The sequence below is a fragment of the Hipposideros armiger genome, unplaced genomic scaffold (genome assembly GCF_001890085.2).
Source record: "Hipposideros armiger isolate ML-2016 unplaced genomic scaffold, ASM189008v1 scaffold_456, whole genome shotgun sequence".
NCBI classification, from domain to species: domain Eukaryota; kingdom Metazoa; phylum Chordata; class Mammalia; order Chiroptera; family Hipposideridae; genus Hipposideros; species Hipposideros armiger.
Window position 1 is genome coordinate 450771 of NW_017731806.1, and position 20072 is coordinate 470842.

The following is a 20072-nucleotide window of genomic DNA, read 5'->3' on the forward strand; positions in this document are numbered from 1 at the left end:
ATTGGCTAGCGCTCCCCCCTCCCCCATCCCAGGCAAGTCCCGAGACGAAGGAGAGCGGGTGGCAAGGAGACCCCTGGCAAGGGTCGCGGTAGGAATCTGGAAGCGTCTGATTCTCTGTAGCGTCGGGATCGCGAGCCGAGTCAGCTGGTCCTGCCTAGTGCTCCCGGGACGGGGCCGAGCTCTAGGGGTTTTGTTTTTGTTTTTAGAAAGGGGGTGTAAGTGGGGAGAAGAGAATGGTCAGAATACTGACTGGAACATTAATTGGAGCATTTCAGATTCGAACAGCCAAATAATTTCATATTTGCTCCAAATTTCATTTGCTCCATTAGGCTAACTTAATTTTTGAATTTTCAGTTTTGAAATCGGCCAGTGTGTTTGGCAGAATCTGGCTGAATTTAGGGGTGACAGTTTAATCCAATCCAAGTGCATTTTAATTAGGGCAAGAAACAACCACATGTTTACAATGGAATTTCTGAAGATCTGTGTACTTAGAAGAAAGGCATGTACTACAGTTTGCTTCTGGAGAAGACAAGTTGTACAAAACCCTTCGGTTAGAAATATTAGTACTACCTCTCCAAGGAGCACTGTCATGCCTGCTTGGGTGATAGATAAATATGGGAAGAATGAAGTGCTTCGATTTACTGAGAACATGATGATGCCTATTATACACTATCCAAATGAAATCATTGTCAAAGTTCATGCTGCGAGTGTAAATCCTATAGATGTCAATATGAGAAGTAAGTTTTTGAAAGATTCCTTGTTAACACCCTACCGCCCCCCCCCCCCCAAGTTCTTCATGGAATTTAGAATTTCACCAGGGATCAGTAGTTTTAAAAGATCAATTGTTACTTGACTACACTGCTTTGGTTAACACAAAAGAATTGTTTAGATTTTTGACAGTATCTCAGCAGGTATTTCCAAAAATTTTGAAATTGCAATACCCAGGATATACTTTAATCTTTTACAAAATATAAGTTTGAATTGCTTCCATGCTTTCTTAAAATGTGAGTTGGGACTTGAGAGCTGTGTCCACAGCTAACTTTTTGGTATACTTTCCTGGGAACTTTGTGATATTCCAAGGTACAGCACAGGTTTTAGAGGTATGGATATGTTTTCACATCAGTTCAGAATTTGCATTTTTATAATAATTCTTTGCTCTCCCACTGTTCACAGCTTTCTGTATTAGTCCAGTGGACAAAACAGCACAGCAGGATGCCAGGATATGGACACAGTGCTTTCTTCATTTCTGCTGTTGCATTCTGCCCTTGCAATTAAAATACACTTTTCCGTTATGCTCCATCCTAAGTGGGAATAATGTTATCATCTTAGTTTTATCTGGGATATATTGACACAGCTTGGAGAGCACTATATTCCTTACATATATACATACTATGCAATTATTATAATGCAGAAAATATGGATTACTACTTGTGAATTACTTTAACTTTGGAAAATAATGACAAAAATATTGCTTATGGGAACTCATCCATGTCTTCAGAAAAAGTCAAAAAACATCTTCTGGGATGATTGGCCAGTTAACCTCAGAGTTCTAAGTAAACTGCTATACGTGTTTTAATCATGCATGTGTGTTTTGAAGGCCATGTGTGTAGAACTATAGTTCTACTCATCAGATTGCCTCAGTAACAATTGTTGTATATGAACTATGTGTGATGAATTAAATTTCTTTGTTCATATATATATATCCAATTACAAAATTAAGATTAATGATAGAATGAATCATGTTTTGGAATTTATAGGGAAATATGAAAGTGTTGATACTTTGGCTTCTTTTAATTTCTTCCTCGTTTCCAGGAGTTGTGAGATGAATTAGAATAGCAATTCTCAAATTTTTTGGTCCTAAAATCTCTTTACATTCTTAATAATTATTAGGCTGTTGTTTATGTAAGTTATAGCTATAAATATATACCTTATTAGAAATTAGAACATTTTAAAACACTTAATTCATTTAAAAATACAGTAAACTTTTGTGTTAACATTACAAAATTAAATCAGGATAAAAATATAAAATGACATAAAAATAATGACTCAGAGATAACTATATATGTGAGGTACTGAAACAGGTAGTATTCATAGAGCATAGGATCTACCTTCAAAATGCTTACAGTGAAAAATAACCATTTTCCAAAATAAGCAAAAAAAGAATTAATGCTAAGAGTAGCATTATTTACACTTTTACATATCTCTTTGCTTTCTGGTTTAATAAAATACTGGAACTTCATATGTATTTCTGCATTCATTCACAATATGTTATTTGAAGTAAGTGGAGAAAAGCCAGCCTCACATAGGTAGTTGGGAAAGAAAGGACCTCTGAGACTCCTCAAAAAGATCTTGAGGACTTAAATTTTGGAGAACAACTGGGTTAGGGAAATAAAGTCTAGTTTCACTGTCTTTAGGTCTTTTGACTCCAATTTTTAATGCTGCTATTTTTAACATAGTGAATATATCTAGTAGCCACTGGCTGTCCCATATAGTAGCCACTAGCCACATGTGGCTATTGAACAATTGAAATGTGGCTGGTTTGAACTGAGATTTGCAGTTAGTGTGGAATACACACTGGATATCAATGACTGAGAAAAAAAGAATGTAAAATGTCTCAATTTTATATTGATTGCATAGTGATCTGATAGTATTTTGGATATATTAAGTAAAATATTAAAATTTCACTTGTTTGTTTTTACTTTTTTAGTGGCTACTAGAAAATTTAAATTACACACATGACTTTCATTATATTTCTTTTGTACAGCACTGATCTAGACAATACAAGGAATAACTATAACATTACTCGTTTGTTTGGTGGGGAAGGGGTTTGGGGAAAGACTTGGAACTCTTAAAGTGTATGTAGCTAGAAAGCTCTATTAAGAAGAAATTGAAATGATTTACCATGAATGCCTGATTAAATCAACATATGTACAGCTTGTCCTCAAATACCATTGTTTTGTTCAACATTGGTTGATGAGATGCACTAGGAACTTCTGTTTATTCAAATAGCCTATGGTTAAATTGGATTCATTGGGTTGTCGGAAAAGTCATGCCATATTTTTTCTGTTTTTCGTTGCAAAAATACGTCATGACTTTTCCGACAACCCAATCAATATTATACTTATATATCATTACACTTAAAGTTGTAGAACGTATCCATGATGTTAAGTGAGAACTCACTGTATTTTTTTTTTGCTATGAAGTAATAATTGCTACTACTAGTCGGGCATTTTTATTCTATTTACATTGGGCCTGAAGATCATTTAGATTTTACAGGATAAGTTAGTCTTTTAAGTGGTTGGTTTATACCCAGTGATCAGTGTGTTTTTTTCATCTCCTTTGAGGATAAGCTCTTTGCAGGTAGATCCTATGCTCTGTCAACCAGTATCTGTTTCAGTACTTCACATATGTAGTTGTCATACAGTCCATATTTTATGTCATTTTACATTTTTATTCTAACTTAAGATTAAAACCTAAAGCTAGTAGTATTTTATCCATGAATGATTTTCATTTTGTCTTCATTTAGCTCTGTTAACTATTCATTTCTTTGAATGCTGCTGTAATTTGTATTGTGTGCATTTTAATTTCAGTAGAATGGCTGGATCTGTCTTTGCAGATGTTTAATAATAAAATATTGTAACACCTTTTACTTTTATATATAGTACGCATATTCTCGAGACATCTTAGTTTTTTATGACTTAATTGGGTAATATTATTTGCAAGTTATCCTCTTTATTTCCTGCTCATGGATTCTTTTTGGAGAGTGTGTGATTGTTGTTGCAGAAGATATCTGAAATGGTAGCTTGGGGGAAAAATAATGAGTAGAAGATTGTAAACTGTGGGAAGCAGCTATTTCCCTTGACAAGAAAGCAAGGACATGTCTACTTTATTTTGAAAGATGAAAGTAGGCTGTTTTCCTGGAGATGGCCACTATTGTTGGACATAAAGCCATGCATCATATAAATGGCTAAAGAAATTAATAATTAAAAAATATTTAGCCAACATCATTATACCAACAGTTTGATTTCTTTAGATGGGATTTATGTCTTTGAAACTGATGGCAGATTTATGATTTCCAAATCATCCCAACTCTGAACCAGTCAAACTGGCTGCCTCTTAAAACACTGGGATGAAGCTCCTAAGGGTCCCCATTTATTTGTGTCATCAGGCAGGTTCTCAGTTACTACCAGCTGCGTTCTGCATTTGGGGCTAGTTTAGTTGGTACCAGTGAGTCAGGGCTACTCAGTTGGTGCATGAGCGTATCAGGGTGACTAAGAAAACTTGAAACAATCTTGCCCGGAAGGCTCTGCACCTCAGAGAGGACTGAAGCCGTTTTGCAGCTCTGAAACAGCAGCTAAAATTTGACATGGCTAAATGCCCACTTCTGTTTGCTCAAACCATGTAACTATTTTCATTGAATAATTGTTGAATTGTGTTTTAGTGGTGGAAAAGGAATGTAAGACAGGATAAGTAAAACCTGACTTTTGTATCACGGGGAGTTTTTTTCCCCCTGATAAGAGTGCACCCCTAACTAGCCAGATGGCAAATGTATAATATTTGTATGATCAGCTTAGATTTTCCTGGGACTATCCCAACTTTCAAACACTTTCTCCCATGTGTCTTGATTTTTTTTTATTAGAAAAACAACTTCTGCAAGCTACCCACCTGCCAGCATCTCTCCCTAGATCTTCTACCTTCCCTCCTCTTATCTGGATTAACTGTCGCTGTTCCCATCTAAGGCCACTCCTCCACTTGGGTTCTAGATTCCATCCCCTCTCATCTACTCAGGAGCATTGTTTCAGCAATTCTTATGCATCTTCAGTGTTTTCCTTTCTACTGGATCATTGCCATTAGCATACGGACTTGCTATCATTTCTCCTTTCTTAAAGAGGAAAAAAAAATACTCAGAAATCCTCTTCCATCTCCGTTGTTCCCCTCCAGCCACCTCTCCATGTCTCTGCTCCCCTTTATAGCAAAACTGTTTGAAAGAGTTGAATGCTGTCACAGTCTCCGGTTTCTTACTTCCCATTCTTTGTGATTCTGTGCCACAGCAACTGCTCCTATCAAAGTCACCAAAGACCTCTGTGCTTTTGGATCCAGTCTTGTTTGTGGGTGTTTTTATTTGTTTAAAGCCTGTCGGCAGCTTTTGACTTTATTTGAAAAACTGTCTTCCCTGTCAGCAGCATTTGACTTCTTTAAATGAGCCTCTCTACTTGGCTTTCTGGACACCTCTGCACTGGCCAAGCCTTCCCAGGCTCCTTTGCTAGCTCCTCCTCATCCTTAAGCTCTAATGTTGTGCTGCCCCTGAGAGTGCGTTGGGGAAAGGGGAGACTTACGGAGTGGTTTAGTGATTCTGGAGCAGAAACTGTGGTACCTGACACTGGAAAGGTAAGCAGGGTGCTTACCTTGGATAACCTCACATAGCAGAAATGTTCTCTTCGGAAAGATGTCAAGCAGAAGAGACAACTACAGATACTTTTGTGTCTCAGAAAAGCCATTTTATATGTTGAAACTGTAACAAACGACTTGGTATTATTGTAGATAGAGTAGCCAATTTAGTTGAACCAAAAAAATTGTAATCGGAAGATTGTTTTCAGCTCCACTTAGCTGATATTTAAGTAAATATTCTTACAAATAAAAGGATATGTATCATAAAGCAATCAACCTGATTTAACATATCAGAACAGATGCAGCTAAATGGTTTTTTCCCACTAGGGAATCTATGCACTTAACCCAAAGATGTTCTAGAAACATTTTTTGGGAGCTGGCGACCATTACTTATAGACCAGTGTCAGTGTCAAATACTATCTCCATGCCTTATTTATTAACTTAAAACAGCTTTAACATTTGCCTTCTTCACCAGACTGGGCACCAAATGACTTAGTTTATTAAACATTCATTGAATGTTTAATAAACTATCTTTAAAGAACAAAGTAAAACTTTTTCTAACATAGAAACTACAGAAAATTCTGAAGACAATTTCAAAATTGGAAATTAAGCAACATTTTGAGCAACAGTAGCCTTAGTTTAACAAGTAATTATAATTTTCTAAGTAATTTTCTTTGAAAGGAACAATGCTTTCCTATGTGATGGTAAAAAATATATATAAGGTTTACTACTTTAAAATGTATATCTTAAGGATGTAGACTTGTCCCTGGCCTGTCACCTGTAACCCTGGAGTAGTTTTTAAATCATTCCATTCCTTTGGAAAAAGAGATGTATTGTGTCTTATAGGTGGTTATGGAGCTGCGGCTTTAAATATGAAACGTGATCCTTTACACATTAAAACCAAAGGAGAAGAATTTCCCCTGACTCTGGGTAGGGATGTCTCTGGTGTGGTGATGGAGTGTGGACTTGATGTGAGGTACTTTAAGCCCGGAGACGAGGTGAGTTATAAAAGGCTGCTAGTCTTTTTTGAAATATGCCAATTTCATTCTGCTGCTTTTGGACGTATATTTCATATCGTTGACCTTTTTTCTTCTTTCCAACAAATATACTGAGCTTTGGCCAGCACCCTTGTTTTCTTGGCTCTGTTAAATAGCTTGACTGTACTCAAGCTTTCTAAATCTAATGCTTAAGAATTGCAAGACTTTAAAATATGTATGATTGGGACTATTATTATTTTTTCTTGAAAGAGTCTTTAAGTGACAATTTTTACCTTATGGGCTGTATGGTTTTAAAATAGCTAAAGTTTGGTATAATCACCTGCCACATGTCACTTTGAGTTTTCATACCAAGAAATGAAACTGAGCTCATAATAATAGCTAACACTGTTCTGGTTGCTTTTCATAAAATAACTCATTTAGTCCCTATGAAGTAAGTACAGTTGGGACCAGTTTATAGATGAGGAAGCCATAAAGAGGTCCCACAGCTAATAAGTGGTAGAGCCAGGATTCAAGCTCCAGAGCCTGTGCTCTTACTGGTGCTCGAAGTATGTAGAGTAAATAGAGCAGGGTTTACTGGCATCTGCTTCCAGTGTGGCTTGACTTGATAGGTCCAGAATGATACTAAGTAATATATTTATATCATGTGAAAATAGCTCTTTGTTAGGTGTATTGTTGATGTGTGCTTTTTTCACAGGGTGGGATATGTATTGGAAAATACTCTCATGTTTAGCTTTGGTTAAAAAAGATCTGTTTCTAATGCAGTTGTGTGTTTCAGGTCTGGGCTGCAGTTCCTCCCTGGAAACAAGGCACTCTCTCTGAGTTTGTTGTAGTCAGTGGGAATGAGGTAACTCACCAGTTCTGTGCCGAAATGCCATTAGAAAGTATAAGCGAAGACTGAGAAATAGCTCTGAAATAATTGGTTGTTTTTCAGATCGGATTCATGTTTAGTGGGTAGTTTTGAAGACCTAAGATAGAGAATAGGAATTTTTGAAAGATTAGTAAAGTATTTGATGTCATGTAATAGCACTGCCTACCAAAGCAGCATCTTTGTCTTGTGAAGCTGGAGTTTGGAGTGAGGTCTGGAAACCCTGCTGTGTCTCTCGCTTTTACACAGTGTAAATAGTGGAAACCAAATGTACCAAATGGAGCATACCGATTAATTATAAACAGAAGCGTGGAAGTATCAAGCTGTTTCAAATAACTTTAAAAACAGGAGTCTAATCAAAGACAGTCTGGAGGCCTGACAATTTGAATAGAGCGAAAGGGGTTAACATTGAGGAAATTGGCTATAGAGGGAGGGGCAAGAACGGAAGAAGGGGTATTCCTGAGAATAGAGAAAGTCGGGAAAGATTACCTTCCAGTGAATGGGAAGGACTTCAAACAGCTGACTTCAAAAACAAATTAGAATGTGTTTATTAGGGCTCCAGGTTTCTTTGGATTTATTTCTGGGTATAGTCAGGACTAATGGGATTACTGAATGTGATCATTTTAAGAAGAATTAAGCCGCTATGTCTGATAATGTAGCCTGTAAAACATCCCTGAACCTCTGGCCCCAGGAGCAGGTTGAGTCATTTAGACAATGTTCCTTAGGGATAGTCTTCAAGTAGGGTATATAAGAAATACTGAACTTGGCATAATGTTACAGACTTATCTATGAAAGTAGCTGGATTCCTATAAAGGTAAATGTACTTAATTGTGTTCATAGGTTTGCAAGTCATTGCTTACTTTTGACTGTCGTCTTCAAATCTAGGTCTCTCACAAGCCCAAATCACTCACTCATACTCAAGCTGCCTCTTTGCCATATGTGGCTCTCACAGCCTGGTCTGCCATCAACAAGGTTGGCGGCCTCAATGACAAAAATTGCGCAGGAAAACGGTAAGCATCAATGGTGGCATCTAAACCTTCTTGCCTTCTGTAAGGTCTTTGCTGCAGATTTTTCAGAAGCATTAAAACTAGGATCATTTTCATGAGCAGAATCGTAGTAACATTTAAAAATTTCCGAAGAACTCTGTTAGTGTCATTTTGCACTTTCTTAACCTCATGCTATTGATTCTTAGTCCAATCAAATAAGAATTTAAAAATTGAAATGTGTAGATGGACTTTAGCAGTCTGAACCTTCTAAATTAATGCAACATTTTATAGTGACTCTCTGGGAAAAAGATCCGTAGCTTATACCAGATTCCTAAAAAGGTTAAGAATCGCCCCACCCAGTTTCTAAAGAAGGATGTCTAGGTGCACGTGTTTTTTCCTGACCTCTCCTAGGAGTTGCTGTCATACTTGCAGATTTCTGTGAAAACCAGACATAAAGGGACAGCAAAACACTTCTGAATATTCTTGAGTCCTCTTAGGCTCAATGCTTGGTATCCTTTCAGTCAGTTCTGGTGCTTCAAGGCCTTGAATATATGCTCGTTTGAGTTGGCAACAACACAGTGAATAGAAGTGTCTTAGATACACTTGAATTCATACTTGGATTCTGCTGCTTTCTAGCTGGTGGTCCACTCAGCCACTTTTGTGAGCTTTGTTTTAAGGGCTAAATAAGTAGCACAAGTAAAGCTAGTGGCACGTGCTGTGGCACGTCGGGGGCACTCAGTAAATAGTAACCACTATTATTAGCAATATTATATTCTTTGTATTTTAGAAAGTTGGCATCATAGGAAAAACGGTTGATTTTATTTTTTTGGTGAGAAAACTAGGTACTAAGAACCATTCCATTATTGTGATGGAGGAGAGAACTGTAGGTCAAATTTTAATAAATTAAAATAACTTAGTTTTTTGATTGCTAAGGATTGTGCAGGTAAAATAACTAAAGTCTGTGTCATTCCATACTCCTGCTGTAATGAAACATTGCACTTTACATTTAATGTGTTGAGTTATAGTGCATTGAATTTAATGAAAGCTTAGTAGCTGTGTTTCTGAAAGCAGTGTGAAGGCTATTCATCTAATGAGGTGCTACCCTTTAGCGTAGAATTCAAGGCAAACATGTATTCTAAAGGTCAACCCTGTTTATTTTTTGAGCTTTGGGACTTATCTTTCTTGAAGTTGCCATTTTGGTCAAACACGTCGTTTTTCATTTAAACAACTTAATTTATTAGTTTGACCACATAAATTTTTCTAATGGTTTGTCTTAGTTAATAACCTTGCAAAAGTCTTATTCAGGATTTTTAGGCCTTTATTATTATTGTACGCTCTGCATTGACATTGATGCTTTATAGTTTTGTTTTGTTCTTCCTTAAAAACATTAGACTTCTATGCCTGCATGACTGTATGTGCACTATGGTTAGAGAGCTGTCATTCTTTTAGCCAGTTCCTTTAGTCAGGGCTCTCCAGGCATACTTTTTTTAGTACCCTGAAGAAAACAATTTAGAAACAGATCTAGTTGTCTCTTCTCAGATACATAGATGTGTGCCCCCATTTTATTGTTGACTTTTTGGGTAATTCTTTGGTACTGTGTTATCTTCTGTTGAAGCGACAGTGGTTTGGAGCTGAGGGAGTGGAGCCCTTGGTTCTGTTCTCCACGCTGCTGCTAACTAACCAGGTGACCACTTGCATACTGTTTATGGTCTCTTTGTGTAGTGTAGGTTGTTAGGAGAGCTTTGAGAAGTGGAAAGTTTTATACCCGATAAGGCCATTATACGTTATGTTGAGTTGGGTCTGTTCATTGATTTAGCCACATGTTAACCTAGCTGGAGTGAAATCCATGGTGAAGAGCCTCACTAGCTCACATCAGAGACTCCTGGCGCGTTCCCGCGCGCTTGGTGACGGCAGGATGCCTTTGTTCCAAGGAGCAGTGAGAGCTTGGCGCTTCACTGCTCTAGGAGGTTTCAGTGTGCTGAAGTTACCGCACATCAGTGATAATAATGGCCTCCCTCTCCAACTACTTATTTGTGAGGATCACATGAGAGATGTACCTTAAAATACTGTGAAAATTCTTTTACATGAAGAAATTACTATTATAGTGGGATTTTATTATATATGAACTCAGAGCTTCCAGTGTCCAAAGTGGCTTTTTTCAATTTGACTAGTTAATGTGATTGGTGGAGCATATTTTGGCTTCTCTAACCAATAATTATTTGTTTCCTGTTAGCTCTTGGCATTAAAGCATTCTTTAGTCTTCACAAAGCAGGTCAGTGTTTGTTATCAAGGACTGACAATTTTGATAACTGTTTTTCTAATCAGTTAATTAACAAAAAATGACAAAAACACCCATCAGCACCTTGGAAGATTTTATAGGATTTTTTAAAACGACAAACAGCTCTTTGAAATTGAGACAAAGCTTTCTAAGAGTTCGATAGTGTTTACCTTTTCCTTTTTTGTTATTTAATTATATTTCTGCAACTACTGAGCATCAGCAAACCAAGGGGATAATTTAATATTGATGTCATATAATATGTCATTTTTGCCCACAGTTTGGTATCACTAGAAAATGTGACATGAAATGATTTCAATCTTACCTGCCTATCCATAGTTTCTTCTTAATTTATTCAGTAGGAACACATAGATAACTTAGGGCTCTCAAGATGAATAGAAGTTTTTTAAAAAGTGGTTACACCAAATATTTTTAAAGCAATTCGATCTACTTTATTAGGTAGTGTAGGGTCCACCTTGAGTATTTCGTGTTCTGCCTGGAATTTATCTCTTGCTGGGAAAGTTGCACTTTATTCTGTTACACAGAAGTATGAGAAAGTGTCAGAAATTGAACCATCCCTCCTCCACAAAATAATTTCACTTTTAAATTGTGTATGCTTGAAACTCAATGCAGTGAGTTTAGGAATGCTTTTCATTGTTTCTTTTTTGAGATTAGGCTTTATGACAGTAGAATTTTGTCATGGAATGGTAAATTAGGTGTCTGATTAATTCTGTTTATAGAATTAGTCTCAAATTTAAAAGCTTGGATTTGCTCCCTTCCCCCATGTGTTATATTGGTAATTACAACAGCTTCCTTCTTTCAGACGCCATCACCCGCCTGCTCTTCACCCCACCACCCATCGCTCCCCTCTCCACTCCCACCACCCCTGTGGCCTTTGGTTTTCATTTGCACACGACTAGGTTACATGGTTAGAAGGGGGAGGGGAAGGAGAAAGACGCCCCTGTAGTTTACTTGCTTGAAGAAATTGTGGGGTCGGGAAGAGGAGCAAGAGGGTGGAGGCTCTGGCCTGGCGGCTATGATGCAAATGAGTCTGGCCTACGCTCCTGGACCGATTTTTCTGGGAGCTGGAGCTTTTTCTGGAGGGCACGGTTAGAGGAATTAGTAGAAAACTCTTTCCTGGCAATTTGTGTTTCACAGGTGACTAGGGTAACTGTCTTGTGGGGTTTAGAAGTCATTTACTTTTCAGTGCCCTGTAATGAGTTCCCAGCTCGCCATTCAAGTGCAGCTGTTCTCACCCTGGTCATAGCTGACTAAATTGCCAACCCTATGATACTTTTCAGTTCTTATAATTTGACCTCCCTGAAGTATCTGGCACCGTTGACCACTTCCTTAATACTAATTTTTTCCATGGTCTGAGGAACACCCAAACTCCTTTGGTTTCCTTCTTGCCATTGACCAGCTCTTGTCGTTTTTAAAGGCGGTTCTTCCTGTTGCTCTTTTCCCAGCATCCTGCTCGGAGTACACCGTTCCTCTCTGCCTTCCAGGCTTCTCTCCTCTGCTCCCTGCTTCTGTTTATACTTTGGTAACTTGCAGATCTATGTTTCTAACCCCAAACCTCTCTACTGAGTTCCAGTTAGATGTACCCTTTGTATCTGAAACTCAGTTGTGCAAGACATGACTTCCTGACTACCACCCTGACTTTTCCTCTGGGTTCCCAAGGTCGGTTAACTGTGATTTACCGTAAGCCAGAACCTGACAGTTGTTCCCAGACCCCGCTCCTTCCCGTGCCCCCGTACAACTCATTATTGTTTATGTCATGTAAAATTTAGGACTGCTGTCAAATTTGGGAAAAATGTCTTCATAGTTTCTTTACTGTATGAGCTGTAAGATTGTGAGGCATTTGAAGTTTTCTAATGCACTGAATAAGCCTAAAATAAAATTCCTTTGCATTTTATTAATTGACAACCCTCATTAATCAGTTTGTTACTGATGTCTTCCCTATAGCGGTGTCAAATAACAAAAATAACACAGTTTATTAACCAGCATGATGTCGTTTATTCAAAGGAAAACAACCCCTGGGTAGGGGCGTATAGTCTCTCTTCCTGGGGCAGTTGTACAGAGTGTTAGAAGAGGCAACATGGGAACGGGGCATGACTGGCCAGGAGACTGGGGATTTCCTTGTAAGGCTAGCGGGCCCTGCTTTCCAGGGTAAGGTAAGCTAGCGAAAGCCGAGTTGGAGGATTGTGATTGGAACATGTTAGGTTTCCTTGATGGTGAGGCATTTCCTGTCGGTGCAGGCTGACTTTGTGATATGGGCTGCGCCACTGGGGCGGCATCCATTTTGGTGGGTCCTGATATACAAATTAACTTTATCAGTAGTGTATTGTAAGTTTTTACATATCTTTTTTTTTTTTTAAGATTTTTTTATTGGGGAATTGGGATGGGAACAGTGCTGGGGAATTGGGGGAAGGGGAACAGAGAAGTTGCTGTCGTTTTGTTCTTCAGTCTAGTTGTGGAGGACGTTGCTTCACTGGCCCAAGTTGGCACCATCATTGCGCTCTTCCCGGGTGAGGCACATCAGTCGCTGGCTTCTGGACAGCTGCTCACGTTGGCTGCTGGCTACATACGGTAGCCCATGGCAACCCACTGCCACAGGGGCTGCAGCCTACGCTGTCGCCGGCGACTCACAACAGCCCAGCTCCAGGTTGAGCTGTTGTTCAGCATCTTAGCTGTGGAAGGCAGTGTCACTGGCCCTCATATGTGGGATCCGAACTGGGGCCCTCTGGTGTCCCAAGCCAGTTCTTAACCATCGCTCCACTCGGCCGGCCCACGTGTCTTTTAATTGGAAGAATTTTCTACACGCTCACTTCTGGTTCTGTACATCTTCAACCTTGTTTAACCATGTTTCTTCTTCATTACTCTCAGAATCCAGTGCCAGGTACTATGGTGCTCAATCTTATATAATAAAATTTCATGATGCCTTATCATGTTGTCATTTGTTATAGTGGCCACAGCCAAGAACTTCAAAGAGTAGAGGAGAATGATATTTCCCCTCCCATAGATAGCCAATAAAGCTTAAGCTTCGGGCTCCTCACTTATACAAGACCCTGAGAGGGGCCCCAGCAATATATTTGTGACAACATATTAGTGGTGAGTAGGAATATTCCTGGAAGGCATTGTGGGGGAGGAAGAAACTTTCCTCTGCCCTTCTAGGTTCTTCTGGCTGATCTAATCAAATTGACATGAGACAGATTAACAAGAAAAAATAAGCAAATTTAATTATATACATATGTATGAGAACCACACATACATGAGAGATTCAGAGACAGAAAGGGAAAATGAGGTATACACAAAGTCTGACAATTAAGTTCGCGAACTTGTTGCGACAATGTTAACTTTTTTTTGCTATCACAGGGATTATTCATTATGAATTTCTACCAACTGGACAAATAGTTAACCAAGTTTATTATTTGGAAGCGCTGAAAAGGCTGCATGAAAAAGTTAGATGAAAATGACCTTAACTTTTCGCCAACAATTCATGGCTCTTGCATCATGACAGTGCACCAGCTCACACGGCACTGTCTGTGAAGGAGTTTTTAGCCAGTAAACAACTATATTGGAACACCCTCCCTACTCACCTAATCTGGGCCCCAGTGACTTCTTTTTGTAACCAAAGATAAATGAAATATTGAAAGGAAGACATTTGATGACATTCAGGACATCAAGGATAAGGTTAGATGATGACAGCTCTGATGGCCATTCCAGAAAAAGAGTTCTAAAACTGCTTCGAAGGATGGACTAGGTGCTGGCATCAGTGCATAGCTTCCAAGGGCAGTACTTCGAAGGTGACTGTAGTGTTATTCAAAAATGAGGTATGTAGCACTTTTTCTAGGATGAGTTCACGAACTTAATTGTCAGACCTTGTGTGACATTCTGAACTAAAGGGTGAGGTATGGCACCTGGGGCTTCAGAGCGAAGCAAGGTCATTCACAGGATGATAAGAATAGCAGATGTTCAGTAATTAGAAGTTTGCCATGCCCTACATATAGGTCATAAAAAGTTATTTCTGGTGATAGCTCATTTTGAGCAAATTCCCTAATTTAAGTTCTTTACAGGAGAGGCAAAAATTTCTCATGAGCCTACAGGATCTCGATTGCCTTCAGCTCAATCCACATGCCAAAGTGGCACATCCTGGGGAGGCCTGTTCTGAACTCCTTCAGCATTCTTAAACCAGGACAGCCTGTAATAATTGAATTCTACTCATAAATTACTATGAACTACATCAGTATTTCCCACTAAACCCAAAGCAAATGTATTTTTAAATCAACTTTCTTTCAGCCAAATCTCGTGTCACCTGACAAGAGGGGAAGTATATTGGAGTGTAGGAGTGGAACAAGACAGCAATTTTAACTGCTTGTGGTTAGTGGGTGAGGAAAAATGATTTTCCCTCTACCCTCCTGAGCTCTCTGCTGAGACCTCTAATAAAAGACAGATTAACAAGAGAAAAACAAATAGAAGTGTATTAACACATATAACTCATGTATTATACATGGGAGCTACCTGGGGACAAATGAGTGGCTGGAACAGGTAGCTCAGCGTTCAGACTAAAATACCAGCTTCAGCTAAAGACTAAAGAGAAAAGCACTGGGGGGAGGCCCGCTATGGAGAGGTTACCAGGAAAAGCAAGAATAAAATTTGTTATGCAGATTTAAGTTGGTGCCTTCTCTGTTGATAAGGGTCTAAAGTTATCTCCAGGGATCAACTTTTGTTCTTCTTGGTAGAGAGAGAAAGAGGTAAATTTATGTCCTGCTTTTAGGCAAATAGGGGGAGTGCAGAGAGCTTTCTTATATCTACTTCTCAGTTACCTTCAGCTCAAAATAATCCTTATGCCAAAGTGATGTATTTTTGGATGGCATAGTCTGCTACCCTTCATAGCATATCTTACTTTTGCAAACTTTACAAGGATATATGTTCACCCAAATATATTGCTGGGGCCCCTCTCAGGGCCTTGGATAAATGAGGGGCCTGAAGCTTAAGCTTTATTGACTCTGTAGGGGACAGGAAATACCGTTTTCCTCCACTCTTCAAAATTCTTAGCTGGGGCCCTTGTAACAAATGACAAAATAAGAAGAAGAAAGGTCACACTGATGTCTTACAAGCTTTACGTGCCATAGGAACCTTCATAAGGAAATGAAGACCCGAAGAAGTAGTTAAACCTGTGTGTTTGTGTGTGACATTTGATGAAGAGTGGAGAGGTGTGAAAAAAAGTGCTAGGGCAGAGGGTATGAGCTAAGTGTAAGTAACTGGGGGAACAAGCAAGGCCTCTTCTTTCTGATTCCTCTCTTTGACCTTCCATCTTGGAGGTAAGGATGCTTCCTCATAGGGAGGACACCTCTCACTTGATTTTATGACCAGCTTCAGGGGAGAAGGTCAGAGCGTCTTTCCTGCACGTGCCATTTCTCAAACTCCTTCAGCTGAAAATATTCAGTATGCCAAGGTGCCATATTTTGAGATAGATGTCCTGAACCGAGTCAATGCCATGGTAAACCCTTCTCTGTCCAGGCTACTGCTCTCTCATCCATCCTATTGTTGCCATAATAAATGACCCTTCCCTCTGTCTTTCTTCCGTCCCTCCGTTCTGTACCGGGTTGAAGGAACCAGTGACTTGGGATGGTTCCCACTGCCTATCCCCATTTGGGGAGATGTGTTCCCAGTACCCGGGGTTGAAATACTGAATACATTTCCCACAGAACCATTGTTTTACTGTGTGTGAGGTTCTTGGTCCATTATGGGTTAACTAAACCTTTTTAAACAGCTACCCTGGGCACCTTGCCAAGATGTATAAATAGCTTTGTTTTCATGGGAAAATGTGTTTAAAAGTTCCAAACAACTAATTCACACATGAACTCTTCTGTAAATTGGGGAATGCCTACATGAATTACTGAGACTTAAAAGAAGGGGACACACAAATCCAGGCCATCTCAGGCATGTTCGGTTGATTTGTAGCCGTATTACTCAGATTAAGTTTCTCACACACTTTAGGGAGTAAACAGCATATTGTGATACACTTTGCTATCTTTCAACCATCCCCCCCCCCAGATTTAAAAGTAGTGTGTGAAACTGAAGATTGAGATAATAGGTTTTCAGCGTCATCTTTTTTTTAAAATTTAAGACCTTTATTAATAGATGCTTGCAGTTCGTAACTTTTTAGAAAAAAATCAAGTTGTAAACTTTTATTACAAATTAAAAATGATGTTCTTAAAAATCTCAGCTTGACCAGATGTGAAACAATTTAAAAACCTTTAAAGGTGTATTGAGAAAAAAAAAACAGGCTTTTTTTTTTCTTTTATTAAAAAACATGTTTGTCATCACCAAAAAGAGACATCTTTAGGTAAAAATAATAAAAACCCCATGCTGCATAGATAATGCAGATAGTTCTAGTTATCTGGTCAGTGGGCAAAAAGCAAGCACTTAAGGTCTTCAGCTCCATCCAATCTTTTGTTCATTTCTTATTGCTGGAATTTCATAACCATTTCTTCTTGTTGGATGACTAAACCAGTTGATGGTAGAGATGGTAAGCCGGCATTTACTCAGCGACCCCTGCTCAGCTTGGGAAGCGGATCAATTCTCAGCTGATGGATGGGCTCCTTTGTCTCTTTGCCATCTTGTTGAGGGTTTTCTAGTCTCTGCATCCTGAAGTTACGGTGGTACTGATGCTGAGGTGGCTGCTGACCTCGTGTGTCATCTCCTTGATTTTCCTTGTCTTCCTCATTGCCATCCTCTCTAGGCTGTCTTTGGCGAGGAGGGCCCCTAAGGAATGGTGATCTATAGCCCCGATATAAACAGAGGGTGCCAAGAAAATTAAAGGAAAAAAAATATTAAAATTGTAATACTCAATATATACCAATAACAAAAGGTGAATATAAATCATGTGTATACATTTTTTTTGGCACCCCCACTATTCTGTCTCACTTGTCTACCGTGTTCTCCTGCACCCTGGTTGTCAGCACCCTCCATCTCTTCTTGCACAGGAGGGTTGGAATACTGTGGCCCATGCCCATTGGGTCTCCGCATGTTGTAAGGTGGGAGCGTCACCTGCAGTAGGGCTGGTGCTGTTGGGCCTGGCCTTAGGGAGCACTCTGATCCCTCATTCTTTTCCCCACTCGCACTATTCTGGTAATTCTGCTGGTAATTGTGTGGAGGACTCCTGCGATGTGCATAGCGTCTGCAATGGTTATGATCCGCTGCGTGTTTACTGCCGTGCACCGGAACTCCACCAGGGCCTGTAACATTTGCTGCCTCCGCACCCTTTTCTCCTTCAATAACATCCAACTCCACAGAGTCTCTATCTCTTACACTGCGAAGGTACCTCCTGGGGTTATTCTTCTTTATGGCAGTCTGGCGTAGAAATCCGTCTTCCTTGGTGTCAGTCCTGTTGATGAAACCATATCTGTTTCTTACATTGAACCATTTTACTGTTCCCAAAACCTTCTACGCGATGATCTTTTTGTCCCCGCTGGCAGATGCCAGTGATGTAAGGCCACCGGGGCCACTGCTCCCTGCGCAGCTGCAAGTGGTGCCGGGCTTGGTTGCGGGGTGGGGGGGGCTGCTGGGTGTCCGCCTCGCGGCTCATGGTTGCCGTGATGGTGTCTGGGGCTGGCTGGGGCAGCTGCGGCTCCCCCCGGGGTGCATGCACAGCTGCAGCGGTGGCGGTGGGGTTGCACAGGGCTCTCTGGGGTCCACTCTACCCTCCCGCTACCCATCAAACACAGCTTCATCCTTATTCTTTCAAAGACCAGTTTTTCCTACTGATGGAAGATTTAGCCTTATTTAAATCATCTTTGTTTCTGAGTCATTAGGACGTAATAAAGGGCACTCGACCGACCGTTATGCTATGGGTGCCCCTCCCCCCAAGTATGTGGTCTGGGGGGAATCATGAAGGTCACTTGCTTCTGTGTTAGAAAGGTTGTGAAACTAAATACAAGCTTAAATTAGATTGAAAATGCCAATTCTTTTTCATTGACTCCTAGAGTATACCTCCATGATCATCATTTCATAGGCAATAAATCTGAGGCCTAGAGATTCAGTTGGTGGGGGAGTTGGGACTAGAACCCAGTCTCCACATCCAACCCTGGCATTCCGAGATTTCTGGGGCTAAGCCAGAATATAGAAATTTGAAAGATGATTCCGTACTCTGGATCTCTTGCTATTTTGTTGTATGTTTCATATTTTTTTGTATTTGTAAGGTAATTATGGTGGTGATGCCTTGCCTCATAAGATTGTAATACTGAAAAATATGATTGTAGAGGAGTTAGGTGCCCAAATGCTAAATAAAAAGTGACTCAGTCATAGGAAAAAAAAGCCAACATTGCTTTAGTACCTTAATGTATTTTAAGGAGAATTCAGAGATTGGGCAGAAATGACATAAACTTAGAGTTTAGGGTTTAAGAATACATAAGCAGTGTAATAATTATTCATACTTTCCCCCATATTTTATATATCTGCCACAATGAAATTCTCACTGACTTCAAAAAAAGCTCTATATTTGGACTTAGGAAATAAGAGAGGAATGCAATTAAAAATCTTGGCAATTTTGAACTATAGTACTTTTTGCAAATAGAGTATTTTTGCTCCGTATAAACAAATAAGCAATACAGCACACCTTTCTTTACTATAACAAATTGGCTTCTACTTCAGTGAGGTTTGAATAGCAACTGGGTAGAAAGTATTGCCACTGTATAGCACATAAGTGAGGGGCCACTGGGGGTAAGCACAGCAGCGTTTTCCCTTTGTAGTGAAAGTGCTTTGAAGAGTACAACAAGAATAGTTAGTTCAACCACAGGACTTCAAACCATAGAGAACCAGCCGACTTAGTGCTGGCTTGAAAATTTATTTTGCCTGCTGTCCCTTTGTGGAACTTTCTTTGTTTGAAGAAAAGTACCGGCCCTGGTTGAACCTGCACAAAACATGGGGTTTGCAGGACCAGAGAATGATGTGTCCCCAGGGCTTCTTTACAAGCTGACTAGTGGTTTATAGCGTTTGGCTGGGCTTGCTCGTTGCCTGTTTTTGCACTTGGGGGCGCCATCAAGTGGCAACATCAGGAACTGAGGCTGTTGTGCAGAACCACTCCCTCTTCTGCCAAGCATTGCTGAGAAACAGTTTTGCTTTTTTATTTGGAGGAATGAGGCTGCTTTGGATTAAGAGTCATGGAGAAGTGATGAACTGACAATAATGAGGTCAGAGATGTGCCTGGCAGGTGGATCCTTAAGTAGCCTCTTAAATCCAGCATTCTCAGAATTAGAAATTAATTTCAGACTGCTCTTTCCTGGAAAAAACTTTAATGCAGTCTTTCAAATAACCAGGTGATGTCCTCGTTTGGGGTAATAGCAATTGTTGCCTCAGCTGTAGGATATATTGCTGACTTAGATGATTTTTTTTTTAAAGATTTTTTATTGGGGATTTGAGGGAAGGGGAACAGACAACTTGCTGTCCTTTTTGTTCTTCAGTCTAATTGTGGAGGATGTTGCTTCACTGGCCCAAGTTGGCACCATCATTGCACTCTTCCCAGGTGAGGCAGATCAGTCGCCGGCTTCTGGATG

The 20072-nt window shown here is 39.7% G+C and overlaps 1 protein-coding gene across 1 annotated transcript in view; it reads left to right on the top strand.

The window, feature by feature from the left end:
- Window positions 1–30: 30 nt before the first annotated feature.
- The window catches only part of RTN4IP1 (reticulon 4 interacting protein 1), a 45665-nt gene continuing 25623 nt past the window's right edge, over window positions 31–20072 (top strand). The window contains exons 1-4 of the mRNA XM_019665878.1: window positions 31–737; window positions 6235–6386; window positions 7162–7230; window positions 8137–8261. Coding sequence (XP_019521423.1) covers window positions 455–737; window positions 6235–6386; window positions 7162–7230; window positions 8137–8261 — 629 coding nt within the window. The 5' untranslated portion in view covers window positions 31–454. The remainder of the gene's footprint in view (window positions 738–6234; window positions 6387–7161; window positions 7231–8136; window positions 8262–20072) is intronic.